The sequence below is a fragment of the Conger conger genome, chromosome 9 (genome assembly GCF_963514075.1).
Source record: "Conger conger chromosome 9, fConCon1.1, whole genome shotgun sequence".
Taxonomy (NCBI): domain Eukaryota; kingdom Metazoa; phylum Chordata; class Actinopteri; order Anguilliformes; family Congridae; genus Conger; species Conger conger.
In genome coordinates this window covers 14961958-14985345 of record NC_083768.1, presented here as the reverse complement: position 1 = coordinate 14985345, position 23388 = coordinate 14961958, and the positions used below count along the sequence as shown (strand labels likewise).

Sequence of the window (23388 nt, the reverse complement as noted above, 5' to 3'; positions counted from 1 at the left end):
TATCTGGTCTTGAATCGAAATCTTCTCAATTGTAATTTGGATTCCCATTTACTAAAAACGGATTCAAAATTTAAGCAGCTGTAACTGAGCCAGATAATTAAATTGGTTGTTATGCAAAACATTTAATTCCAGGGGAAAAAAGCAAAGCAAAGCAAAGTTCTGATGGCTTGATCTTGACACCACATCTGAGGACATCTTTAGCAATAACCTACAGTGCCCACCATAATGTTTGGGACAAAGACCCATCATTTATTTATTTGCCTCAATTTGAGATTTGTAATTTTAAAAATAATGTGGTAAAAGTGCACATTGTCAGTTATGAATTGTTAGTCTCCCCATTTCAGGGTAGCATAATGTTTGCGACACAGCAATGTTATGTAAATGAAAGTAGTCATGTTTAGTATTTCTTTGCATATCCTTTGCATGCAATGACTGCTTGAAGTCTGCGATTCATGGACATCACCATTTGCTGGGTGCTCTGCCAGGCCTGTATTGAGTATTGAAGTCTGACGTCAAAACCACACCCCCTCGGTCAAAATGAAATTTTCCCATTCAAAAATCCCATTGACCTTTTTTAAATCGCTTATAATATAATTCCAAACATAAAAAGTCTGGGCATGTCAGGGAGGTGGCTCTGTATCCTTATGATATTTTGTTATATTTTATACAGTCTGTGCTTTGAGGAAACATAATTTCAATTCAATTTCAAAGCATGCAAATTGTAGGAGATTTGAAGGCGGGCTTGTATTTTCGGCCTCTTTGGATAAATTAGTACTTTTCCGGCATTAGTTTATGCTTGGTAACCATCTGGGTAAAATGTCTGGACTCAAGTTTTTTTATTTTTGGAACACAGTTCTTATATTAAGTGATTTAAAAAAAAGTAAATGGGATTTTTGAATGGGAACATTTTCTTATGACCCAGAGGGCGTGGCCTTGCCATTTGTACTCTATAGAAGCCATCTTTAGCTCATGCTTGTTTTGGGGGTTAGTCCCCAAAAGTTTTCTCTTCAGCATATGACAGCAATGCTCAATTGGGTTAAAATAATGTATTTTTGTGTTTTGAGGCATTCCATTGAATTTGAGCAGATTGGATATGTCTATAGATGTCACTTCAGAATTAATTTAGCTACTACCATCAGCAGTTACACAAATCAGCCACAACATTAAAACCACCTGCCTAATATTGTGTAGGTCCCCCTTGTGCTGCCAAAACAGCTCTGACCCATCGAGGCATGGACTTCACAAGACCTCTGAAGGTGTCCTGTGGTATCTGGCACCAAGGCGGTCTTTAAGTCCTGTAAGTTGCGAAGTGGGGCCTCCATTGATCAGACTTGTTTATCCAGCGTATCCCACAGAGGCTTGATCGGATTGAGATCTGGGGAAATTGGAGGCCAGGTCAACACCTTGAACTCTTTGTCATGTTCCTCAAACCATTCCTGAACAATTTTTGCAATGTGGCACGGCGCATTATCCTGATGGCAGAGGCCACTGCCATCAGGGAATACCGTTGCCATGAAGGAATGTACTTGGTCTGCAACAATGTTTAGGTAGGTGGTATGTGTCAAAGTAACATCCACATGAATGCCAGGACCCAAGCTTTTCCAGCAGAACATTTACCAGAGCATCACACTGCCTCCACCGGCTTGCCTTCTTCCCATAGTGCATCCTGGTGCCATCTCTTCCCCAGGTAAATGATGCACATGCACGTGGCCATCCACATGATGTAAAAGAAAACGTGATTATGTGCCCATTGTAGGTGCTTTCAGCGGTGGACAGGAGTCAGCATGGGCACTCTGACCAGTCTGTGGCTACACGGCCCCATACCCAGCAAGCTGCGATGTGTTCTGACACCTTTCTATCATAGTCAATTTGTTGCTACAGTAGCTCCTCTGTGGGATTGGACCAGATGGGCTTGCCTTTGCTCCTCATGCGCATCAATGAGCCTTGGGCGCCTGTCACGGGTTCCATGGTTCTCCTTGGGCCACTTTTGGTAGGTACTAACCACTGCATACTGGGAACACCTCACAAGACCTGCCGTTTTGGAGATGCTCTGACTCTGTGTCTACCCATCACAATTTGGCCCTTGTCAAAGTCGCTCAGATCCTTACACTTGCCCATTTTTCCTGCTCCCAATACATGAACTTCAAGAACTGAGGGTTCACTTGCTGCCTAGTATATCGCACCCCTTGACAGGTGCCATTGTAACAAGATGATCGATGTTATTCACTTCACCTGTCAGTGGTTTTAATGTTGTGGCTGATTGTGGTATATCATCAATGAAGATAAGTGAGGTAGTACCTTCAGCAGCTATACATGGGGGTCATAACACCGCCACCACCGTGTTACACATATGAGGTGGTATGCTTTGGATTTTGGGCATTTGCTCCTCTCCATTCTTTTCTCTTGCCATCACTCTGATATAAGTTAATCTTTATCTCATCTGTCTAAAATACCTTTTTCCAGAACTGTTTGCTCTTTTAAGTACTTCCTGGCAAGCTGTAACCTGGCCATCCTGTTTTTGCGGCTAACCAGTGGTTTGTATTTTGCAGTGTAGCCTCAGTATTTCTGTTCATAAAGTCTTCTGCAGACAGTGGTCAATGACAAATCAAACCTTACTCCGGAGGATCGGCATGCCTCAACAGCTTCAATGCACCTGGGTTCTACAAGTCGCTGGTACTCTATTAGAGGGAAGCAACACCATTATTCCAAAAGATATTCTCTCATTGTTTTTTTTGATTATTGGAATGTATAACACATCGGTTCAGAATCTCCCAGAGGTGTTCAATTGGGTTGAGATCTGGTGACTGCGAAGGCCATAGCATATGATTCACATCATTTTCATTTCATACCCACACCACGGCAGAAAAATTGCTCCCACAGCATAACAGCCACCTGGCTTATACCATTCTGGCTTATACCATTCTCTTGGTGTACGCCCCACATTGTCGAGCATATAGTGAAGGATGACTCATCTGACCATATCAGGTTTTCCACATCTCTGTAGACCAGAGCCTATGGTTTTTGTACCACTGAACTCTGAAATGTGCATTTATCCTTGTAATGAGCGGTTTATGCTATACCATAATATGCAGTCGTGGACAGGCTGTTCTGGCTGACACAGTCTGATCAGATCATTGACATTTTCAGTCACCTGAAGAAGAGTTGCTCTTCCTAATATAACACACATAAACATCACAGTCATCGAATGTGCACTGAACCTGAATTTCCAACCCTGTTTACTGATGTCATTCGCCTAGATCTGAATGCCGATGTCACTTTAATCACTGTTCCAATTGAAACACTAGCCAGTTGAACAGTCTTTGTAACTGAAGCTCCTGTTGTACATGCCCACAATAATTAATTCTTTCAAAGTCACTTGATTCACAATCAAGGTCAGCTGGGCTGGGCATTTGTATACATGCCACAGAGCATGAGGGGATGTTAACTGCTTAATAGTATCATGCAGTACACTTGTATGGAAGTCTCTGCATTCATTGTCTCTCCACTCACTTATTTATTCTGGTTTTTCCTTGAATTTCCTTTAAGTGCCGGCGTGCCCAAAGCCTACTGTGTCCTCAAAATATCTAGTGCCTACGAAACATAATTCAGACAGCGCGATATATCCCCATGCTATTTTCCGTAAGACGCCCGCCCTTCATAAGACGCCCGCCCATCCTCTATGATCTATTTCACTGTGATTGGACCCAAAGATGGGCCCACCTCATGCTCTGCTTGACCTCCCTAAAAGTATGGTTTACTTCCTGAAAAGTCTGCTCACAAACAGCCAACAAAACCCCAGAAGTACTGTATGTATATTAAAGTACAGTACATGGACGGTACATCAGGACCACAAATATAAGTAAGCAGAATGTTTAGTAGATAGTACATATTTTGAGGACATAGTAGTTAGGAAACTGTTTTGGACATGGCCACCATTTATCCTGCTCCTGCTGATGCTAAGCAGGTATGGGCTTGGGTACTGGAGGAGAGACCTAGGATGTAGATATTAAACGAAGGTCCTACCTTCCAGTGGCCATCAAAGATCGAACACTTATAGCTAAGAGTAGGGCGGTATCCTGGTGTTCTGGGTAAATTCTCTCTAAATTCATGCCAACTAATTATCCCCCAGATTAATTAACTGTAAATAGTCATTTCACACTCCATTTCTGCTGATATGGGGTGAGTGATCTGCTGGAAAATGGTGGGTGATGCTACACATTGGAAGTGGTTGAGGCAAGTTTCCCCCTCATTACTGTAAGATTCTTAAGAGTTGTGTGAATGTGAAGTGCTATGTAAATAGAAGGCATTATTAATTATTCTCATCTCCTTCAAAAGGAGTATTAGCTCCTGCCTTCTGTAAGGCATTTTAGGGTGCTGGAGTGTAATAAAAACAAATACAGGAACAATTTTGTCTCACTCTCTCTGAGGATGCTAAACCATCACTGGATTCAAGTAGACGACCCCCCACATACATATGTACAAACACACACTGACATGCACAGAAACAACACACATTACATCTGTATGTACAGTACTGCAAGGGAAGGTGGGTGTATGCACCAGACACCAGTTCACCCTGGAGCCCATTCATCCCCTATCATTTGGATGGGGATTGCCATGGTTAATTGTGGTTTATGTCGATTAGGAAATGAAAAGTTTTGGAATGTAATTATACTGGATTTGACAGATTGTGTAATATGTATATTTCTAGCATTTGTATACAACATATATATACTCAGGAATATGCTTAGGTGTTGTATAGGAGTATATGGATGATGGATTTATATGTAGGCACTATTTTTTCTTTAACCTAGTGGATGTTGTTTTTGGCACTGGCGGCAAAACAAATTTCTGTCAGTGGATAATAAACTACAATCTCATCTAAACTTCCTAGACTGCACAGTGCGAGTTTCCTCCCACATCTAGTATACAACAATTTGAATCCAATGATAGATAGTCTCCCATCTTTGGATTTTGTGAAATAACATGACCATCAAACTGCAGTTACAGTATGCACAAGATTCAAAGCACTGAAAGGCAATGCTGGGTACAGGCACTGTGCAGATGCGTGGGGGTGTTAATCTAATCATCTGTGTCCATTATCAGAGAATATAAGCACAGAATTCCTGTCACGACACAAAATTAGATTTCCTTCACAGGATTAGAAAGCTACGGCAGGAGCATTTTGAACACTGATATGCAGGGAAAATACATGGCTTTAGCTGCATTTAAATCAGATCGGATGCCCTTGTCCAAAGACAACTGTTGGATATATGCATTTGAATACATCATTTGGCTTGCCTTTCCCCTGTGTTTTGCCATTGCCGGGGGGATGGGAATAGTCTCCTGGCAGAAATGGTTGAGTTCCCTTCTGTCAGGTCACAAGCAATACACACTGTTCTGGTGTGGGCAATCTGTGGCTGGAAAAGTTTCACCCAGACTTGCCACATACTGCTACATTTTCTTTTAGCTTTAACCTTGTTTTTTTCAGGGACATTTTTTAAAAGATACAATTTATAAAAGCAACATTACTTTCATCAGTCTACAAGTACACCTCTGACATTGGACCCAAGAAGGGAACGCAACACTTTTGATTATATATATATATATATGATTGATAGATGTATAAAAATAATTACCTGGAGAAATTCAACACTCACTACTCAGTGACGACTTGCACATGAAAATCAGCCTACACCTTTCTGAAAAGTAATTGTTTTATTAATATTTTACAATCCTTTATTTCACTGTTATGTCTTATTTGCTCCACTTTTACGTGTTATTTACCATGCTGTCCAGATGACAACAAAAAATAAAGGATGAAAAAGTCTATACAACAGTTTTTTTGGGAGAAATTCACATTTCATCTCTCAGTGACCCTTCACGTCCCTTCTATAGCCCAAAGTAAACAAGTCAAACATTAAAACAGGACTCAATATAAATGCTGCTTTGTGGTCTTCAAAGTAGAACCCCCCCCCCCTCTCCCTGCCAGTCCCCCAAAATGAATTAAAAATTTACCATTCATTTATTTTTTTTACTTCTCAATTTCTTTGAAATGCTTTCAACGTCGATAAATTTACGTGCATGGAAAACAAAATCATTCATAGTTGCACTCCAAAACTGAAAGAGGTTTAAAAAATAATTATGAAATGGAAACACGGCAATGGAAATCGAGGGGAATAAAAGCACTTGAATCGCATGATGTGCTTTTCATTTGAGTCAGTTCTATTTCTGCACTACAAAGCTGGGGAGGAAGAGAAGCTCATGTCTTCCTAATTTATGTTATGCTGTACAAATTCCAAATCACACATTTTTTGACACAATGGCCTTCCATCCCGCCCACAAAATATAGATATATACAAGTTAATCTAAAAGATTTATTTTGTCTTCTCCCAAGCTTGGAAGTGCAATCGTGAATGATTTATGAATTTATATAAATTTATCAAATTGATAAAAAGCTTTGTTGCTTCGTTGGTGTAACTGATTAGCTTGTCTCACTTTTGGCTTTCGTTTTTCTCTTGTAAACATGTACTACGCGGACAAGGTCTGGGTGTCCGTGGTGGTGGTGGGATTTGCCACGGCCCACAGCCAACCGATGGATGATTTCGTAGAGGATGGAGAGAGGACCGTCGTCGCACAGCAGTTTGATCCGTGGCAGGTTTGGCGAAGGAAGAGACGGCTCCTGAAGCAGGTGCCGGGGTTACGGGGTTCATACGATCGCTCCCGTTGCAAAAGCGACAAGTGCGAGGAGGGTGGGCTGGAACACACTTGGCTGCACTTTGGGGAAAACAGGCAGCAGCACAAACTGCTGTGAAATGGTGAAATGTTCAGGCCCCTGACCTTCAACCCTGACCCCCTTCCCCCACGCCCTGGTACGGTCTGACAATTTCCCTCTGGCTCATTTTGCCCGACCCCATTCCTTAAGGGTTACTGGGGGTCCGCTCATTTTCTTTGGTTCTCGAGTGAGTCGTGATTTAAAATGTTGAAAGGAAAACAAATAACCTGTAATCAAATAAACATTTGGCCAAACACCTTCAGTTCAGCAAGGTGATTTAAAAGCATCAGTCAAATAAATGACGGGTGTGTGTGGGAGGGGGGGCGCAGTAGGGGGATGTAGGCTTTTTCTCCAGGGCAAGGAAGGTGACCCAAATGCATTTGCACAAACAGACATGAAGAGTCATCTTTGCATCAGTCTCATCCCACTGTGTTGAAATTCAATCCAGGAATGTCAACAGTAGTACACCCTGCTTTTTCTCCATCTCTCCATCTCGCACCCCAACGGTCAGTCACTGGAGGTCTCGGTCTTCAAGGTACCTGTACTCAAATGTGAATCCTTCCTTTTTCCTCTGGCCCCACTTCTCATAGTCAAAGTAAATGTATGTCCCCTGTAAGAGAATGCGCTCATCAGACGACTACATCAGAAAAGTGGCCACTCAAATCTATACATCATACATCAGAGCTTTCACCAGTACCTTTGCAATAATTTCCATTACCTGTAAAAACGTTAGCATAGGAACTTCAACGTAAACATGCAAAAAGAGTGGCGAGTTAAAGGCAGTATGACACTGCTGCTTTCACGGGAGACCTTCACCCACATTCCTCAAGGAAATATCCTTCAAGACTCTTGGGATAAAGAAAATAAAATAAAATAATTAATAAAAAATCTTCAGATAACTGGCTGGTGTACCTCCAATGAATGCTGGTGGCAATCCAGAATTGTCCATTATTACCATAATTATTTAATCACGGCTTTACAGGGGAGGGGGTGTACCTGTTCAAACTCATCAGTGATGGTTTTGGGCTCCTCGTGTCTCTGAAACCACATCATGTACTTGGTGTGGAATCGCCATGATTGCTTCTTCAGTGCCTTGGCCGCGAGATATTGTGCCTTGGTGCCCTGCAAAAGAAATGAGGGAGAGATGGGTTCCCTCAAACCGCAGCCACCCCAGACCTCAGGCGAGTCCCATCCCACACACACACACACACACACACACACACACACACACACACACACACACACACACACACACAAACACACACACAAACACACACACAAACACACACACACACACACACACACACACACAAACAGGGCAGATTGGCTTACCTCCAGATAGTAGAAAATGAAGAAGAGAGTCTCTGTGGATAGCCGCTGGTAGAACTCCACGGAGTCAGAGTGAGGAGGGGGCACCTGGTGGTGAAAAGGCAAGGTGGGGCACGGGTTCCTCATCAAGTACTGCCTGCGAGGAGATGAGAACAGAGCCAAAGCCATTAAGGTCCACACATTACATCGCATTCATTTTGACTTTACGCTTAAAGCAATGAAGAGAAGCAGGATGCTGACAAAAAAAAAAAAAAAAAAAACACTGGATTATATGAAGGTTAAAATGACTGCTTTTCAGACAGGTGCAAAAAAGTTTGAAAACAACGGAAGCTGACTAAGAAAATCCTGTGGGAAGTTGGGTTGTGCTGGGCTATTTTTGGGCTATTGTGGCTTGCGGTGTGCTGTGCAGATCATTAAATAAAAAACACCATTTTGTGTGTGCAGGAAACTTTAGAGCACTTTAGAGGCTCGTTATTTTGTTTGTGTAATTGTCGTAATGTTAGTTCTGCAAATTTATATGGTGCACGAAGCGCCACGGTGCGTTTCGTTCGACGCGGTTATGATCCGAGTATGGCTGGCCACGTGAGGGAGCAGCAAAATTGGGCTGCCACTCTGAGGGTGGGGGAAGGGACTCGGCGGGGAGGTTTGCTGTGTACGAGCGCCTCCGATTGTCCCGGAATCACGGTCCGGAGCTCGAGACCATGCGGCTTGAAAAAGGCGTGTCAATCTGTTTTTGGCCACTGTGGGGGCAGAGCTGGAGCACTGTTTCCTCAATATACACAGAGTGACCACTTCACATTAGGTAGACCTTGTAAATGCAAATATTTAAAATCAGCCAATCATAAGCAAGCAACTGAATGCATAAGAGCATGCAGCAAGAGGTTCAGCTGTTTGTCAGACCAATGTCAGAATGGGGAAGAAATGTGATCCAAGTGATTTTGACCGCGGAGTGTTGGTGCTAAGGGTGGTTTGAGCATCTCTGAAACTGCTGATCTACTGGGATTCTAGAGAATCGTGGGGAAAACAAAACGCATCCAGCGAGCAGCAGTTCTGTGGGCAAAAACATGTTAATGAGAGAGGTCATAGGAGAAGGTCCAGACTGGTCAAAGCTGACAGGAAGGTGACAGTAATGCAAATAACCATACATTAAAACTGTATGCAGAAGAGCATCTCTGAACACACAACGTGTCAAACCCCTAAGTGGATAGGCTACAGTAGCAGAAGATCAGTAAGTCTAAAAAAGAAAAAAAATCCATAATAAAGTGCTCACTGAGTGTTCATGGGCGATTTAAATAAACAGGTTACAATTGGCCACCAAAATTGGGAGAAAAAAAAAAAGGAAAACAAATCAAATAAAAAGATTGAATTGAGCACAAGTTGTTGATTTCATGTACTTTATGCAACACTGTTCACAAAATTTTGCACCTGACAATATAATGCCTTTGACAGGCAATATTTGGAGTGCTGGGTCTTAACGGTGCTGCATCTTTAACTCTGAGGAGTTCCAAATAATTAAATTAGGACTCTCCAGAACAAAACATCATCTCCCCAAAGAACAGAAAGGGCTCATACGATAAGACAGCCCAGACGAGCCTATGAAAAAGCAGCACAGACATGCAGCACAGCTCGACACGTCCACGGCACCGCCCCGCTGTACCTGATCCTCTCCGAGTCGGAGGGGTGGGGCATGTGCGTCCAGGCCGACTCCTGCATGGCCTGCTGGTACATCTGGTCTTTGGAGAGCGGGACAGGCCCGAGGGGGCACACACCCAGCGACGGGGGGATGCTGACCTCAGACAGCGAGGGCTGGGGCGCCGTGGGAGGCCCCGGTGGGGCCGTCGTCCCGGAGAAGATGTCTGGGGCACAGGAAGCCAGCCAAACACCAGTCAGTGAGCAATTCCTCCCGAACCACCTACGACTAAACCCTGGGCATACGTTCAGGACAAATCTGGGCAAGCAACGCCTGACAACTCATAATAATGTGAAAGTTCTCTCAGGCATTTGCCATCGTCTCTTGTGGCCATCGGTTACACTCCATACAAATGGGCACAGGCTAGGAGGATCCAGTTCAGCGTCATGTTCTCAGACACGCGACGTGGCTGAACACAGTTACAGTGTGGGGGGGGGTGTTGGTGCTCACGCTCACCTCTGTCTGCCAGGTGCAGGGATGGCATCTCTCCATCCAGCCCCGAGCCAAGGGCTGCTCTCTCTGCCATGGACTTCAGAGAGCTGAGGGGCTCTGGAGCCTGTGTGGGGGGGGTACAGGGAGGTCACTTCACTGGCTGCTGCAGCAGTTAACATCATTAATGCGCAGGCTGCTGCTGCAGCAGAGTTAAAATGGAGGCGCGTTCGCTCGTGTTCAGATTCGCCGAGGAAAAGCCTCCCTCTTTTTCCGGCTGTTGAACCGCGGCACCTTCTCCGCTCGGCCTCCCTCATCTCAGGCTCTCCAGCTAGTCATCGGCGCTAAGAGGCGGGATAATTATTCTGTGTGGGAGGCTTTTTATACCGTAACCTTCAGAAGAACAGATCCGAGGCGGCCGCGGCGGGCGATGTGCAGGTGTTAATTACGGCTTTGGACGGGAAGGAACGCGGCAGAGGCGCGCGTGGGAAACGCGGCTCTCACCTCCGTGGTGCTGCTCACCTTCATGCCCTCAGACGCCTGGCTGTAGGAGTGCGGCCCGTTCAGCAGGCTCCCGCCCGCCGGCTTGCTCTCGCTGTAGGACGGCGACGGCGAGCTGGGGGCCAGAGTCATCGAGCTCAGGAGGCTGCAGCCGCTGTCCTTACTGCGAGAGGAACAAAAAACAACATTTCTGTTCATTTCTCATGCACACAAACAAGAGCACAACACCATTAGACAGCATTACATTATAAACACCACGCAGCGGCCTTGTTGTATCGGATAGCCCATGACCTAAAAAAGTGCAAGCATATTCCATATTAATGTTGCTATATACACTTCAAGAAATAGAGGACTTTTCCTAAGAGAAAGTTCTGGTATTTTGTAGAGATTCCTGCCCACTCAACACTTAACATTCATAACACTAGACACAACCATCATTGAAACCATCACAAACTATTTTTTACTCTGTGTATAAACACCATTTTTAGATGATCAGGTGGACCGTTTGTGGTTTTCTTAGTAAAAAAAAAACTATAAACTTCCCTTTTTTCGGCCCTTTGATGTAAACTGAAACTACTTTTTGCATTAAAAAGGAATAAAATTAATTCATTTTCTCTGATGTAATGGCCTTCATTTTTTTCTTCACCCGAACCAATGTCGTGACGGTCTGACGCACATTGAAGTGACATATCCAGGAAGCATAATAAGGTTCTTGTCCAATGATCAATAGAAACTAATGAGCCAAGCAACATATTGTTCGCAAGAATATAAAAATCTATTCATCAGGCAGTGAATTTAAAAGCAAACTTATAACACTGCCTGAATGTAACAAGAGGTGTTCTGACTGGATTTATATTCCAGGGACAGACTTTTTAGCTTGTCGTGCAAGACTCTACTGCATGTTTTCCACCTCTCTTAATGATCGTCACCCACCGACAGTATCGGCCCCTTGACATACGATCAAACGGTAGCCTCGAATTTCTGAAGAATTCTTGAGACCTGTCTTTGCACTCAACTTGCAGAACATCCAATGGCATTTTACCTCTTGGAATATAATATAATTTTTTAATTTAATGCATATTTCACAGAAGTGTGCTTAAAACTATGGAAATAATTTTAATATTTGCCCGGATATTGCAGAAATATCTTGACAACACATTTTATTTCAATATATCTACAGTATATAGTCCATGCATTTGAGCATCACTGAGCATTTACCAATATAGACCAAATAGCATGGCATGTATACAGGAATAAACTGCCATTCCAAGGCAGATGCTTACATTTTCAGGATTTATAGGCTTAAGGGTTTGCATTTGACGGTCTTGTCCCATTTAAAGCCACAGTTTATGTTGGTTCCTGATGATTTTATCTGAGTGAACAGTATGTATAACATCAGACGGTTGGTCAATTGACAGCCCTGTAGTGGTTATTATGAAAGGCTTGGGTCTCAGGATTAATTGGCGGTAAATTCAGAAGGACAGTAAATAAAACTTCATGTTAATAAATACCATACCACATGAACGGTTTAATTCTGTAACCTTATCACAAAGTCAGGTAGTACTTAGTGATTGTACAAGTGCTCAGAAAATTAAAAACATTCTTTTCCATTATGCTAATCACGAGAATTTACTATTCAATTGTCCTGGATTTGTTTTAAGCCTACAGACCCAGCTGTATCACATAATGTCCATCTACTTTCTATTAACTCAAAATTTTCATCTTTATCTTTATTTAAAACCTGCTTAACCTCCCTAATAATTGTACCCATCATCACAGCTCAACATGATGGATTTTAAAATGTAACTTAGAAGGGTTATTTGTTACAAGTATGAAACAATTGCTTATGCAGCCACATGGATACAAGAAATAAATAACTCACGGTGGATTGGACGTGGGTCCTAAGGAAGAGGGTTGGCTTTGTGATTGGCTGGCACTACTGAGGGCAGAGTCTGGTGTACTGTCTGCAACTACAGCACTGTAACCTGTGGGACAATGTGAGGAAAGGTTTTAGAAGAATACATATAAACGAGCAGGTTAGGGGCAAAGTATAGTCAAGAACCACACAACAAACAGCACACATATAGGCTGTTCAGTTACTGTACAGCTTCTACATGAATACAGGCAGACAAAAAGAGTGTCATGCAAACCACAATCCAGAAACAATCATAATCTGACAAATAGACAAGTACAGATTACATACAGTAAGCACACTAAACAATGTCAAACACACAGAGGTAGTCAGGTAGGAGACACTCTATACCAGGGGTGCCCAATCATGAGCTGTGGAGGGCCAAGAATATGCAGGTTCATTCAAACCAATCACTACACCAGCTGATTTCACTATTTCATTAACACACATTCAACCAGAGAGCAGGGAACTAATTAGTGAAGTCAGCTGGTGTGGTGATTCGTTGGATTGAAATGCGGCATACTCTCAGCACACGATAGGGCACCCTTGCTCTATACTCACTGGTATTGCCATTCTGCTTTTGTCCACTGGGGGGCCTTGCGAGTGCACCGCTTCCTCCTCCCGCACCAATTCCTCCGCCTCCGCCTGCCCCCGAACCACCTCCGTTACCCCCGATAACTCCGACGGCGCTGCCAGGAGCCAATCCGCTGACAGGACTGAGGGCCATCTGAGGGGGCCCCTGGATGGCCGTCTGTCCGGAGCCGAGTCCCAGAATCCCCCCGCCGACCCCCACACCCACCCCGCTGCCGGAGCCCAGCAGGCCTGCCGACACCCCGCCCCCGTTGCTGCTGTTCCCGCCGCCGACCCCTGACGAGCTGCCGCTGCCAGCGCTGCCCCCGATGGGCCCTCCCAGCCCACTGCCCACGGCCCCCGAGGCCGCCGCCTGGGCGTAAGGCGCGGGCGTGGAGCTCGACAGGAGCCCCGCCATGGTGTTGAGGGATGCCGGCATCCCCGACAGGCCCAGGCCCGACATCTGGTTGGCGCTGCTGGCCCCCGTCACCCCGCCTTTTCCCAGGCCGAGGCCCAGCCCCAGCCCCAGGGCGGAGGTGGACGTCGGGCCCGAGGTGCCCTGAGGTTGGGAGTTTGTGGCCAGGGGGCCAGGCGTGCTGGTGTTGGGGGGCGAAGAGGCTGTGGAGGCGGGCAGCAAGAGGAGGTTGGAGGGGCTGGGGTTGCTGTTGGAGGGAGAGTGTTTCGCCTGGGGCGGGTGCTGCTGCTGGTTCTGCTGCTGCGATTGCTGCGGCTGTTGGGTCACCGTGCTGTAGCTGCCAGAGTTTGGGAGGAGGCCCCCCATGCTACCCAAGAGACTGTTGCCCCCTGTGATGGCTCCACCGCCCCCCGCAATGGTAGCCATGGAGACCAGAGAGGATGAAGAGGCTCCAGAAGAGGATGAGGAAGAGGAGGACGACGAGGAGGATGAGGAAGATAACGAAGAGGAGGGATTTCCATTCTTTACAGGTGACTGAAAGAGAAGGCATTACTGCTCAGATGCAAGTAGATGGTGTCAGCATAGAACATAGCAGTACAATTTGTACTAACAAATGCAAGCATACTACAGCATTTATTGGCCAAGGCAATGTAACAAAGTGTAATGGACAGGCGCTCTACTCACCTGACTGACTTCACTGTCTGTAGAACGCCCCCTCTTCTTATCATCCTCCGAGTTCTCCTGGAAAAAAATAAATAAATATGAGCACAAGCACAAAGAAGTGACAAAAGCACAAAGAAGTGATGACAACACGTAAAACCTCATTCTTATACAGTGTGAAAATGCTTACCGTAGTGCAAGTGGCAGGTGAGGGGGGTATTGGGGAGGAGGAGGTGGTGGAGGTGGGGGTACTGCTGGAGTGGTGGAAGATCTCATCCTCCATGTGAGAGTGGCCAGGCGGAGACGTTGCCACCAGGGCTTGAGCTGGAGATACACAGACGAGAAGCTCAACCAATCCAAGAGCGCGGCGTTACAAGATGGAGGCGGAGCACAATCTGCTCAACGGCTTCACTCAGAGCCAGCATACAGCTCTGCGTACAACCAAGTACATGCATTTGATCTGTCGGTATACAATTATATCAATGCAACCTCCTTCTTCCAATTCAATACTAAAATATGTCTGTAACACTCCTTATCATAGCTTATCATATTATTGTGACAGTTGGCAATAGCAACAGATGGGTTCAGACGCACCAAGACTGTGAAATCATTCAAGTACTTACGGATATCCTCAAGGTCCAGATCGTCGTACAGGAACTCGTTCTCCTCAAAGTCCGGGTCCTGTGAAGAGTCGAGGTAGTACTCCACGTCGTCCTTGATCTTTCGGATCGACTCCACCTGCACCGAGTCGTTGTCCAGCATGCGCAGGATGGTCTCCAGCATGCGGATGTGGTACCTGTGCTTTTCAATGAAGTGCTTCAGCTCCTCTATCCGGTCCTGTTTCTGTGGAGGGGAATAAGAGACCATAAGCATTCTGGGAATCGTGGGACAATGTGGTTATGGTTGTGCAGGTATCAAGAGACCGGGACTGCTTAAACACTTGTGTGGTAGAGAAGCAGTTCTGTCTCAGCCACGCCGACTGGTAGTGCGAGCACACGCACCTGGATTGTCTTAACTAATCAACTCAGGTGCTCAATGGTCCTCTGCACAGTGCTGGGCTGAGACTGGGAGCACACGGCAAGAGAGTGAGTCAGTTTTGGAGTTTGTTTATTGAAGCACCAAAGACAAAGTGAAAGGAAAGGCCACTGAAAAGCAGTGAAGCTGGAAACTGAATAGTGAGCTGAGACCAGCATCAAGCTGAAAAGCTCCCCCCGGGTTTTGCTTTCCTTTTGTCTTCGTTTCGACTTGTGTTGGTTTATCATTTTTGCACGGAACCTGTGAGGTGGAAGGGCAAAGGGTGTTTGTTTATTTGTGTAGGTGTGCTTGCGCTCCCTTCAAGTAGCGAATTACGGTACTCCAACTGCCGCATCTCCCCTCCCAGGGGTGTCAAAGCAACTGTCTCAATGCTCAACTGAGCACCTCCTTGCTCAAGATGGTCTGACTGATTAAGGGCCGGCAGTATAGCTGCACATGAAGTGTATTCCTTATAGCAGTGGAGCGTGAAGCAGCAGCTGGAAGCATACACCATGGAGGAGAGTGTATACTTTTCTGCACTGATGGAGGCCATCGTGGTGAGACAAAAAGACAGGAATGAGACCAAGACGACAGGTGGCTTGGAAAAAGAAAAATGTTTAATACTTAAACAATTTAGAGACAGCCAGCTATTGCGCAAATGAGGTGAATTTGAAATAAAAGGGAAACTGACCTCTTTGTCGCCTTTCTTTTTCCGAGTTTGGACAGACAAAGACTCCACTTCACTTTCAAACTGGTCCACCTGCATGTTTAGTGTGTCTATCGTATTCTGAGGGAGAGAGGGGAAAATGGATGGATCAGAATCAACACATCACACAGTCACAGCAATGTCTGCAAATTACTTCAAGTTCAAATCAGTTGCTCAGAAATCTGCTCCAAAAAAACTTTTACTCTGGCAAGCGTGTGAAGCAAGGCTGTGGCAACTGGCCAGCGATGACTTCTCAGTCTCATCTGTTATTTTATCAGTAACATCCACATTAGTTGGAAAGAGTTGCCAATATTATTCAAGGACTGGGTAGGCTCAGTATGAAAACCAAGTGAATAGACAGCTTTATATGCGTTTGCAGCATGGATGCGACTGAATTCATGCTAATTGCCTCTGGCAACCTGCAAGTTATCTACAGTAAAACATTATCACAATGGCATGGCACATGGACAGTTAGGGGACTACTGAGTTACAATAACAACATAAGATGCAATTTATACAGGGCATAATGAATGCCTTGAAATGCAATGTCATCTGCAAGCAAAATAAGACACCGCACTTCTAAATAAATAAATAAATAAAAGGGTCTCAAGTAAGCTTCTAAAAATTTTCATTAGGAAGTCTGAGTGAGAACCTTTTAATACCCAATACAAAAGACTTAGTCATACGTGGAATTAGTCATTACAGCAAAATTCTTGGCAAATGTTTTAAACATTTTCTCTCTCTAAATGTTACATTAAAGCAAAGACGTGCGTGGGTGTGCTGAAGAAATCACACAGCGATAACAACTCTAGTCATACTGTATGTTCACACCTAATGATGAGACGCTTCTCCTCAGGAAGTACCCTAGCAATGCAAGTCCAGGGCACTCACCGTCAACCACTGGCCCACCTCCTCCTTTTCCCTTTGAGCTGGGTCAACCTTCTGTGCCAGGCCCAGCCCCTCCTTAGAGTAAGCCTTGGTCTTGGTCTCCCGCTCCACTATTTTGAACCGCTCCATTTGCTTCAGAAAGAGTTTAGTCAATATTATTAATACAAGAATCCACAGATTGGTCCACAGATATTTCAAAAACTGCCGATGCACAAAAGGTAGCCATCAGTTCAATGCAGGGCTTCTAGAAGTCTGCCCTGGAGCTACCCTGTGCATGCTGTTTTTTGTCCAACCACAACTGCAGCCCCTGAATGGTAACGAGCTGTTTAATGATCTTAGATAGTTTCCATTTCTGTTGAGGGACAATTTATACTCAAAGTGCATAAAGTGAACAAAAAATGCTCACATTCACATTCTGGAACTTTTAATAAACTAGAACAATGAATGCTCACATTTTCTTTAATTACCAAATCCTTTACAAACAGGTCACATTTTGCGGTTGATTAAATTGCAGAATGACAAGTGAAATCCACTGGGGACCTAATTGCAGAAATTGTGGACACCTGATTATTACAACTAAACAATTACAAAAGAAATCTATAAATTGGTAAAAAGCCAATCATGTAATGCAGGGGTGATGTGGGTCCAGGTTTTTGTTTTTGCCCAGCACTCAAGACACCTGGTTCTACTTATCAAGGTCTTGATTGAGACCTTGATTAGTTAATTAGCTGAATCAGGTGTTATAGTATTGGGCTAAAACAAAAACCTTTCCCCAGATCGGCTCTTTTCGCAACGTTCCCATCCCGTTCCACTGCTTCGCATGTGATATTGGTTAATCTAATAAATTATTTTGTCAATATTTTCTGTGACAAACACCCAGTCTTAATTATTTGGCTACAATCATTAATTAATATTTACAAGTAATAATCTGTTTGATTTCTTGCTCTGGGTGATGAAATGGTGTGGACTTAACTGGACAAACAATGAATTTTTGGTAAGAGATGGGTATGTACTATACAAAACGCAAAACGTTTTCTAAAAACAGCAGAAGATGAAAAGTAGCATTTTTTTCTGAATTACATACATGTTAATCTTATCTGCTAAACTACTAGTCAACAGGAAGGCTTGTGTACTTCAAACAGTTGGTTGGTCAAAATGGTTTATGAATAAAATATTATTATAAAATAAATGTTGAAGTGTGTGCGTTCCTCTCTTACCGTTTCTATGAGTTTGCGATTCTCAACTAGCTGCCTTTTGTCTTTGATCTCATTGGAGGCCACCCATGTCTTTATCTGGTCTCGAAGACGCTGGGGGGGGAAGGGGTTGAAAGTTGCATCATTTCACTACATACAAAAGCTCAATCGGGCACTGAAAGATCTTAAATGTTGAATTCCAGTTTGAGATGAATTAATCTACAAAGTCTACCAGGGAAATGTTTCAATGTTCATGGCTCCCACCTGTAATTTCTTAATTTCTTTTTTGAGGTCTGCCTCATATTTTTCCTTCTGGTTTGCATTGGCGGCATTATGAAGCTGCAGAATGAACAAAGGCAAATGGCCATTATAGAAACATTTTCTATGGAAATATACTGGGAATATGATGTAAAAAAAATATCAGCATGCTTTCTCTAATCCATTCAGAATGACCTTTATTTCAGTATCCTGTGATTTTTGTTAAATGTGCAAACACTAAAAAACACAATATTAACTTGCTTCCCAATAATTCTCACCTTTTGCCAAATGTCTTCAAACTGTTCCACACCCTCTGCTACTTTTTTCAAACATCGATCTATTTCACCTATTGAAGGGAGAGGAAGGGGTGTTCATATCGATGCACTTAAAACAGTGGCAAAAACAACGGGACATGCGAGTCCCCATCTGGTGGTCTCAGAAAAGCACTCGTGTATAAATTTGTTTTGTTTTAAAACCCACACATTTTAAAAAGCATATATTGAATTAAGGCTTGTACCTTGTTCACCTGTTCAGTGCCCTGGACCGACACTGCACTGCACAGATAAAGCCTTGTTTGAACAAACTAAGAGCTCTTCCACATTAGATGTCTAGCCTATTCCCATCCCATGTGTTGCATTCAGGAAATGCAAAACAGGGTTAAATAAATGAATTTTTCACACGCTTAAAATTGGACCAAGAATTGGCAGAGCTCAAAACAAGAGGAACTGTAGCCAAAGCCATGCAGTTTGCATGCTTCACTCCATATGTGTGGGCCTGGGAAATGGTGCCATAAAACTACTGAATACCATAAGACAGTAAAAATATTGTAACAGTAAGGTAATATAGAAGGCAAAGGGCAATGCACTGCTTCCTACCATAAATGCTTTCATGAGGGCATCTGTTTGCTGCACCAGCTTGCCAGAAGTAGACAACGAATCAAGAGTATTCAATATGACCCACTTTTACATGAGCAGTAGTACCAACCACTTAAACTCAAATGGATGAACACTGGAAGGTAAGTGTTTTGTGAGAAGCATCTAAATCCTTTTTTTGCCATTTTAGATGGCTGCAATGCTCTCGAATCCACATGTCCATTCTTGCCAAATTACGTCATTTTAGGCAATGACAGTCTGTGTGCTGCAAGTTAGAAAGACTGGACTGGACCCTAATTTATCCAAGAAAAATGTGAATGTTTGAGGAAAAAGCAGGGAAACATACCTTGTAGTTTTCTTTTATCAGCCATGGCTTGACTAGGATGCTTTCTTCATACCGTCTCTCACTGTAAGGAAATAAGGGCCGATTCCTGAATAGCACTCATCGACAAGTAAATAAATGGTACATTTGAACTCCTAGATCAGAGAAAGAGAGGAAATGCTTATGTTAGTGGAACACTGGCTGACTAGATGACATCATTATCACATTTCACTTAGAGAGATGAGGATATGCATAACTAATTGGATAATCATATTCAACTAACCTAAAAGGGACCTTCATAAACCTAAGGGAAATTTTCAGAAATCATTTGACTAAGTGTGACTAATATGACTTGAATAAGCAAACAGAAAGCACTATAATCATTTTAAAATGTGGGAATTCAGGATTGAATAGTTCACTTGCATGGGAGGATGTAATGTAATAGCAGTAATTATAATATATATGCCTAAATTCACTATGGATGATGAGCAATAAACACAGGCAGCAATGTTTTAAAGCAAATGTATCTCACAGGCAAACTAGCCAGGGCAGACTGAAAGGAACCCAGACATATTACAACTAATTTTTAAGATTCCCCTTACCTACCAATGCATTAGGACAGAGGTTTCATTGATTTAGCTCCTCTCAAAAAGCCCACTGGAATATACATTTATGAGTAAAGCAGAGGTAATTGAAATCACTGCTAGAATGATAATGCTGGATTTGCATAAATGTGGGCAGAATCCAGCTATTGGCAGTGAAAAGCTTGAGATATCCATCTCTTAATGTATGGGTACGCGTGACATTAAGGGCCATCCATAATGGAGGAGTGCCATCTATCAGTGAAGACAAGCGTTTTATTCGGGGTTCACATTTCTATCATATTTCACCCATAACTCTGAATCCCTGAAGTGTCATGTATGAAAACGGCATCAACATCAGCCTTAACAGGATAGGTCACTTCATGGGGTTTTTGGTCTTATTTCAATTGTAGGGTATGGCCCACACAGTTCTTTTTTTGATGAATGTTTCAGATATTTATGTACGTTTCTGACAACCAGTGGGCTTTACAATGATAGGTGTGGGGGCATTAAGACATTGCCCTTTAAAGCAAGAAAATTAGTTTCAAGGAACTTCAAAGCAGCAGATGTCTCCACACCAGAGGTTATACAAGACTGTGTACACCACAATTCTTCAAAAAAGTTGTAATTTCTGGTTGTAATCATTTCCCACTGGACATGTATTCTGGCATCATTGCATTAAAGAACTGTGCCACGGCTTACTAGATCAAAATTGGGAGTGAATAGCTTGTGCCACTTGAAGTGAAAAGTTAAGAAGCACCTGTACAATATGAAACTGCCATTTATAATTACAATTGTAAATAATTAGGCTACTATAAAAAAAATGCATGTATGTACAACCTCTGGAGACATAACATTCACACAAGCTGCTTTACAAAGTACTTGGAACCCGTGTTCTTGCTTTAAAACACAATACATGAATACAACTGAACCAACAGGAACCATCGATTTAGTCCTCACTCAAAGAAATTACTGAACCAATCATTTTAACTTTCAGGGGTCATGTGGGTTAGTGAAACAACTCCATTTCAAATCAAGTAGCACTGGAAAATAAAACATCTGCACATTTAGAAATGTATAAAAATTTCAACACCAATTTGAAAAATATTTTTCACATCAGAATTGGGACCATGAGTCAGAAACCAATTAATATGCATAATTAACACAGAAGCACTGACAGCCCACTGCTAACGTGTGATGACATTTTAAAACCATGGTAGACAAAGACTGGCAGCAGAACTACTGGGTGAAGGCACCATGCCTGAATGGTTTAAACATTTTGGGAATAACTTTTACGAATGCCTTTATTTACTATAGTAATAGTTACAAAGCTAACTGCAGCCGCCCCCTTAAATTCCCATTGTGAACTAGGCAAAGCTTCATAAGAACACTGCTTTTCACAATCTGTAACAAACACAAAGAAACACCTTTTAAGTTTCTTTGAAAATGTATTACGGCATTCAGTTTTCCCCAAAACATCAGGTTTATGTATCCGGAAGGGATATGCTCAACTTGATCATTACTTTCACATGGACTGCCACCAAGAGAGCACTGCAACCTTGCATTCAATTTCAATAAACTGTACTGACGGGAGAAAGAAAATTACAGAATTATCATTTTTATATCGTGTTCATCCCCGACAACCAGGTTGAAATTCACTGGCAGTGAGAAATGAATACTAACGTGTCATTAAAATCTTATATTAAAGAATGACACGATAGTATCATTCATTGAAACACAATGAAAAAACTGAACTAGAACCATGGGAAAACCCGCGGATACTGGCAACATTCGTAAAGCGCAACATTGTTACATTACAGCGTGGCTAGACCCAGCTTGCTACAACTACAAATGAGGCCCGTTACTTCCACGCGATGGGAAAGCGTTCCGATAGGTAGCGTGCACATTGCAACAGGAGTGCACCACAGATGTGAAATGACCATCGTTTGTTCTAGCTTACTCGAACACTCGGACTGAACTTTCATAATCAGTCAAATCAAAAACAGAACTCGTGCGATTAGTTCAGTTAACTGGCTAGAGTAGCCAGCTACAGACTAGCTCGCTAGCTAAATAACGAGCAAGTAACTTTATCTGTTCGTTTCCATAAGAATGAGGTGTAATCACAAGTCCTATGCTTTGAAGTCGTGTCTACGTCGCAATGTTGCAGATGCTTTTGATAATGCAACATGCGCCTTACATAAAAGTTAACACACGTTAGATAACAAAATATCGACAGTCTCGTTGGCTAGTAAAATACAACACAAAAGCACATATCGTAAGCTAGCTGGTGTTAACTGGCTACTGGCTTAGCGAATGTCAAAACTACCCGGATCTTACCTAGCTAACAAGCTAGCATAAATATAATGCGTGTTTTGAGACGTTCAGCAAATAAAAATATTTTTTAAATGAACGTTGAGCATCTCACAACAACCTGTCCAGCAACGCTGGAGAATTATCTAGCTAGCTGGGCTGGCAAATGTTTTTATATTGTATTTGCTGGCTGGCTGGCTAGCTAGCTAGCTACTTAAAATGGGTAAAGGATAGCTAGCTGTGACAACCTACACAAATCAATGTTGTTCTCCAGAAGTAAAATATGATTAGCTACCTGATTTTCCTCGATATCGCTTCGCCTCTTTACCCTTTTATATTTTAGCCTACCTTAATATCCTAAGCCTTCAAGCTTTATTTTTATTTTTATTATTTCTTTATGCCAAACAATCACTCAGTGAATCCAAGATGGCCACCAGGAACACCACCTCCCCTGTTACGCAGATGACCAACCTCCCCGCCTCGGCGGCGAGCCATTGGACCTTTAATCACATATTTGAACTATCGTTGGTCAAGATTTTCTGTCGTTCAGGGTGCAGTATATTACTACTTCCGCTCACTATTCCTTGCGATTGGCTCAAAATGGAAAGCAAAAGGTTGCGGTGATATGTCAGTTTTACGAGCGTCCATGACGTCAGGTTAAATGGCAGACACGTAAACATTAATTTAGCATCTGAATTAGTCAAGTGATTTTGGATATAAAGATAATAAAATCTGACAGAGGATCTTCACAAATCTGCACACTGCATTATAACATGATAACGCAAGAAGGCTAATCCAGAATATAGCCAATACAATTAAACATCAGATGAAAGCCAATCGCTTAATTTTAAATTAGATTACAGGACCAATGCGCCAGGATTATCATGAAGGTTGAGAGGAACATCCCAAATGATCCCAACCAGCAGCTTCTTACCTGGAAAGAGTACAAGTCACTCTCTCAAT

The 23388-nt window shown here is 43.1% G+C and overlaps 1 protein-coding gene across 5 annotated transcripts; it reads right to left on the bottom strand.

Annotated features, from left to right (window-relative positions):
- Positions 1 to 6006: 6006 nt before the first annotated feature.
- On the bottom strand, positions 6007 to 22872 carry LOC133137479 (CCR4-NOT transcription complex subunit 3-like). 5 transcript variants are annotated; one of them, XM_061255781.1, is made up of 18 exons: positions 22721 to 22872; positions 19559 to 19689; positions 18619 to 18686; positions 18347 to 18421; positions 18107 to 18196; positions 16893 to 17021; positions 15987 to 16082; positions 14905 to 15124; positions 14472 to 14605; positions 14306 to 14362; positions 13198 to 14155; positions 12607 to 12709; positions 10746 to 10887; positions 10251 to 10350; positions 9762 to 9960; positions 8108 to 8240; positions 7772 to 7897; positions 6007 to 7385 (listed from the first exon to the last, which is right to left on the bottom strand). In XM_061255781.1, exons 2-18 carry the CDS (start codon positions 19581 to 19583, stop codon positions 7287 to 7289), a joined length of 2754 nt encoding a protein of 917 aa, XP_061111765.1. In that variant the 5' UTR covers positions 19584 to 19689; positions 22721 to 22872; the 3' UTR covers positions 6007 to 7286. The 5 variants fall into 5 exon arrangements, with proteins under 5 accessions (XP_061111765.1, XP_061111764.1, XP_061111767.1 ...); XM_061255780.1 differs by having other exon boundaries at positions 19559 to 19619; XM_061255783.1 differs by having other exon boundaries at positions 19559 to 19619; positions 22774 to 22870.
- Between the last annotated feature and the right edge of the window lie 516 nt (positions 22873 to 23388).